At 49.0% G+C, this 5234-nt stretch overlaps 1 protein-coding gene across 1 annotated transcript; it reads left to right on the forward strand.

The window, feature by feature from the left end:
- Positions 1–1599: 1599 nt before the first annotated feature.
- On the forward strand, positions 1600–2325 carry LOC134206324 (uncharacterized). Its single transcript, XM_062682024.1, has one exon. The coding sequence runs from the start codon at positions 1600–1602 to the stop codon at positions 2323–2325; it is 726 nt and encodes a 241-aa protein (XP_062538008.1).
- Positions 2326–5234: the final 2909 nt, after the last annotated feature.

Genomic DNA, 5234 nt, shown 5'->3' on the forward strand with positions numbered 1-5234 from the left:
TGCCCGGCATCTCAACTCCATCATGGTGAACGAAGGTTACCCTATTCCGCAGATCGCAGCAATCACCAACAACCTCCGAAGCAGCAAATACATCTCGTCAGTGGATCTAAAGGATGCGTTCTGGCAGTTACCGCTACACCCTGGCTCGAGGCAATTGACGGCGTTTACGATTCCATCCCGCGGACACTTCCAGTTCAAGGTCGTTCCGTTTGGACTGTGTACAGCTAGTCAAGCTCTAGCGCGACTGATGACGCACCTTTTCGCCGATCTGGAACCTCTAGTGTTCCATTATCTAGACGACATCATCATCTGCTCTGAAACCTTTGAGGAACATGTCGCGCTGCTGGAAGAGGTAGCCCGCCGATTGCGTCAAGCGAACCTGACAATATCGCCGGAAAAGTCCATGTTCTGTAGCAAGAGCATGAAGTACCTCGGTCACGTGATCGACGAACAAGACTGGCGAGTAGATCCATGCTATAGTTCAGTTTCCAACCCCGACTTCAAGGAAGGAAGTGCAACGGTTCTTAGGAGTATGTAACTGGTACCGACGCTTCATCTCCTACTTTTCGGAGCTAGCGGCACCACTCACGAACCTGACATCAGCCAAGGTAAAGTTCCGGTGGACTCCCATAGCAGAAGAAGCGTTTCTCAAACTGAAAGCAGCTCTGGTCTCAGCGCCGGTGCTGGCCATGCCAAACTATTCCAAACCGTTCGCGATAGCGTGCGATGCCAGCGACACTGCCATCGGGGCGGTCCTGACGCAGGAGATCAGCGGAGAAGAACATCCCATCAGTTATTTTTCGCAGAAGCTGTCAGCGTCGGAGCGGAGATATTCCGTCACGGAGCGAGGGAGCGAGAGTGTTTAGCGGTGATCCGAGCAATCGAAAAGTTTCGAGCATACGTGGAAGGGATCAAGTTCATCGTGTACTGCGACCATGCAGCCCTCAGCTACCTCAAGTCAATGAAAAATCCTACAGCTTTGATGAGCAGATGGTTGCTGCGGCTAAACGCGTTTGACTTCGAAATCCGTTATCGGAAAGGTTCCATCAACGTAGTACCGGATGCACTCTCGAGAATAGTATCCGAAGCCGTATTCACAGTGGATCAAGTGCTGGATCCTTGGTACAAGAAGCTGGTGGATAGAGTAAACACTGATGGAGACAAGTTTCCGGATTTCCGCATTGCCAATGACACCCTGTTCAAGAACTGTCGTTGCAAGGATGAAGTCGGAGCAGTATACCACAAATGGAAACAAGTTGTTCCCAAAGAAGAAAGAATGCTTCTGATCCGGAGATTCCACGACGAGCCAGCGGCTGCGCACCTCGGATTCTACAAAACTTGGCACAAACTACAAGCCCACTACTACTGGCCGCAGATGCAGCAGGAGATCAGAGACTACGTGCGGAACTGCACAACTTGCAAAGCCTGTAAGGCGCCCGGCGTGACGATGATGCCACAAATGGGGAAGCACAAGCCGGCGAAGATTCCTTGGGAGATGATATCGATCGATTTCGTGGGTCCACTCACGCGCTCTAAGCGAGGAACACAGTGTTGCTAGTGATAGTAGATTGGGTGAGCAAGTATGTGATCGTCAAGCCAATGCGCACAGCCGATTCGCAGAAGATGGTGGAGTTTCTAGAGGAAGAAGTATGTTTGAAATTCTCACGTCCTCGGCTGATACTGTCGGACAATGGGAAGCAGTTCGAGTCCATGGTCTTCAAATCTTGGCTAGCAAAGCACAAGATCGGCCACATGAAGACCGCCTACTATTCGCCACAAGCGAACAACGCTGAACGCGTAAATCGCGTCGTGGTCACTTGTATTCGGACGCTGCTCGACGGCGATCATCGCGAATGGGACGACAAGTTGCATGCTATCACAGCGGCGATCAACGCAGCGAAACACGAAGCAACGGGTGTAAGTCCGCACGAAGCCAATTTCGGACGTAAGCTGTTGCTACCCACGGATCTCTACACACAGCAATCGTTGAACACGGCGGAGGATCCAAAGGTCGCCCAGGAGATGAGATTGTCGACGATTCGCCGTATTCAGAAGCTCATCATCGAGCGGATTAAAAACAGCCACGAGCGAGCGAAGCAGCGATACAATCTACGCACGAGAGCGGTGTCGTTTAAGGTCGGAAATCTGGTTTGGCGCCGGACATTCATCCTTTCATCGAAAGCGGACCAAATCAACAGCAAGCTAGAGCCGAAGTTTGTTCCGGCAATCGTGAAGGAAGCCCTCGGAACAAATGTGTACCTGTTAGAGGACGTTTTGAGTGGGAAGAAAGGTCGATTCCATGCGAAAGACATCAAAGCCGATTAAGCGGCATTGTTCAAGCTATGTACGCAGGTAATGCCTGCCAACCAGAAGCAAAGGTTGCTGAAAAACACCAATAACTGGGAGCAACGATGACGAAGGAAGTGAAGAAGCAGCAACACATTTCTCTTCACTTTCGCCAGACCGATTGAGGAACCAGCGGTTTCCGCTCAATCGAGCGAGGTTCCAAAACCACCATCAAGCTATGTAAGCAGACAGAGTCTGTGGACCACGAGCACAGCACTCACGAAAATCCGTCGCCAAGCGTGATAAATGGCACAGTCAGGTGTGATGAGCAACAACTTTAATAAACTACCTCTCCACCTCGACAATCAATCGGCAAAGCAACTACCGGAGGAAGACCAACGTCCAAACGCAGAGGAAGACCAAAGCGGTCGCTGAACAATGTGGTTCATCAACATTCCCGTCGCGCCAGGGAATGAGCCACAACGAACCGCGCGCCGTTCACGAAGCGAGAGAAATCGTACCCTGTTAAACTGGAAACGGGTTGCAGGGAACTCTGCAGGACGGCAGTTCAGTTCCTGGGTAGGAGGAGTGGAGACCCCGGGTCGAGGACCAAAAATCCGTTCGGCGGGGGTCGAAGCTTACGGCCACTATCCGGCGCAAGGGAGCAACGACTGTGCAGTACTGAGAGTGGAGGAGTGGGGGACAAACGGTCCCGAAACAAGAGCAGGTCGCAAAACTTGCGATCCAGACAGGCAAGAAATTACGGTTCATCCAGCATTCCCATTGCACCAGGGAATGAACCGTGCGCCGTTCACGAAGCGAGAGAAATCGTACCCTGTAAACTGGCAACGGGTTGCAGGGACTCCACAGAAGAGCAGATCAGTTCCTGGGTAGGAGGAGTTGAAGCCTCGAGTCGAAGACCAAAAATCTGTTCGGCGGGGGTTGACGCTTACGGCCACTATCCGGCGCAGGGGAACAACGGTTATGCGGAGGAGAGAGAAGAAGGAGATGTCGTCCGGGAACAGGACATGTTCCAACCGGGAGAAATAACAGCGAGCATGAGAGAAGAAGCACCGAAGACCGCCATCATGAGCACAGCCGGTGGTTATGCCGTTAGCCGATCGAGAGAAATCGAGCCGTTCCACCAAGTATTCGTTGACACACCGCACAGAGCTAATAGTGGCAAAAATATATCCATCCAAATAGTATGGGTGGCCAAGAGTTAAAGCACTGGGGATTGTCATGAATGGTAACGCGACCCAGGGCGCGGTAAAACCCTATTTCCCGGCCTCGTGACAATTTAGTCGAGTAAATGCGTCTTTTCTCAGTATTCAAACAAAACCAATACAAACCAATTTTGTCCTTGTAAATAGTCTGTAAATATAGCTTCTTTAGATTTGTGTGTGATTTCGCCTATTTTAGTCAATACAATAGGCTTAAATCCGATTTGAATGTTTTGCCGTAGTTTGGTTCGGATTTGTGGAAGCTTGAAAGGACTTTGGTCAGAGACGATTTGAGAGGTCGAAGATTCTGCCAGAAGCAGCTGGCGTGATTAGGAGATTAGTTGTACAGTAAAGCTGTTATTCGATGTTGAGAAGAATATTTGGCAAGCAGCCTAAGCTTGCGTATATAGTTGAGTTTGGTTAAGAAACCGATTGTAACTTGAGGTATGATCAAGAGTTTAGTTGACCGATTTGTCTCTGACCATCATCCTAGAAGGATGATTGAAGTATTTTTGAATTTTTCATAAATCGTTTGATCATCGATTTATGAAAAATTAGAGTTGTGTTACGTTTAGTTTTGTTTAACTATAATAAGTCACTACAAGTTCGTCAATAGCTGTAAACACACATGAAACAATCGCCACGCACGCCTAAGCAAAACGCCATTACTCGATTTATCAAATCATAAGGAGTAAATTATGAAATTAAACGAAACACGATCTCGTTCAGTGTATTTTGCTCGAAAACCAACCGACACTTTAAATGCGCAATCGCACAGTCCACCCCTGCGAAAGGAGGAACGAAAACATAGAAAGGAAAAGCCGATAACTCACTCACACAACGAGAAGCGACAAGCACAAATCTGGCTTGCAGAAAGTTGCACCGGGACGCGATTGAGCGGACGAAAAATTTCGTTTGACGGTTAGTGCGGTGTTTCGCGGCTTCATTGGACCCAGAAGTGGTCAAAGTTGGTGGCACTCAACGGTCGTGTGTTGATCGGCGATTAGACGGCCGTTCGCGGCAATAAGCGGCACAATAGGGGGACGCCCCGAAGATCGTGAGTAAGAAAATCTGTATTTTGTAAGGAAGAAGACATAGAGAAGATAGAAGGTAAAGCGAGAGGAATCAAGATGACTAGAAGGTAGGAAGAAGAAAGAAAAGTGGGTGCTTCACCCGAAATACATGTATAAAATCTAGATTTGTGGCTTTATTTGTTTAGTTGGTGCTTTAGCCCTCCGGTTTTGTTTGCTTTGTGTCCGCTTTAGTAGTTCTGCTCTACCGCTACCGGAAGCTCGCAATACATTTAATGAAGTATCGTCGTCGGGAGTGACAATGGGTCAAATGGGGGTGAGAATGGGTCACTGTTTCAACTACTTAGAATGCTTGAAGAACAGATTTAATATATCTGAGAGCAAGAAGAGACCTAATAAGAGACCTAACAGACCTTTTTAAGATAAGAGACCTTTTTGAACGATTTTGCTCTATGACCTCCAGACTGCCAGTGAGAGCGATGATCCATTCTCACCCCCCAGACCCATTGTTGGCGGGCAGCGTAGATCGCCTCCGCACGGTGCTCGCTGGAAACGATAGCGTATCAACGGCAGTTGAAGGGCTAGGCAGCTAAATGAACTACAATCGAGGGAGCGCAGTAGCGCATTGATGCTGACGCCTGTACGGTCTCAATTATGGTTCTGGCAGGCACGTCACGGCTATGTGTATGGTATA

The sequence above is a fragment of the Armigeres subalbatus genome, chromosome 1 (genome assembly GCF_024139115.2).
Source record: "Armigeres subalbatus isolate Guangzhou_Male chromosome 1, GZ_Asu_2, whole genome shotgun sequence".
In the NCBI taxonomy this organism is placed as follows: Eukaryota; Metazoa; Arthropoda; class Insecta; order Diptera; family Culicidae; genus Armigeres; species Armigeres subalbatus.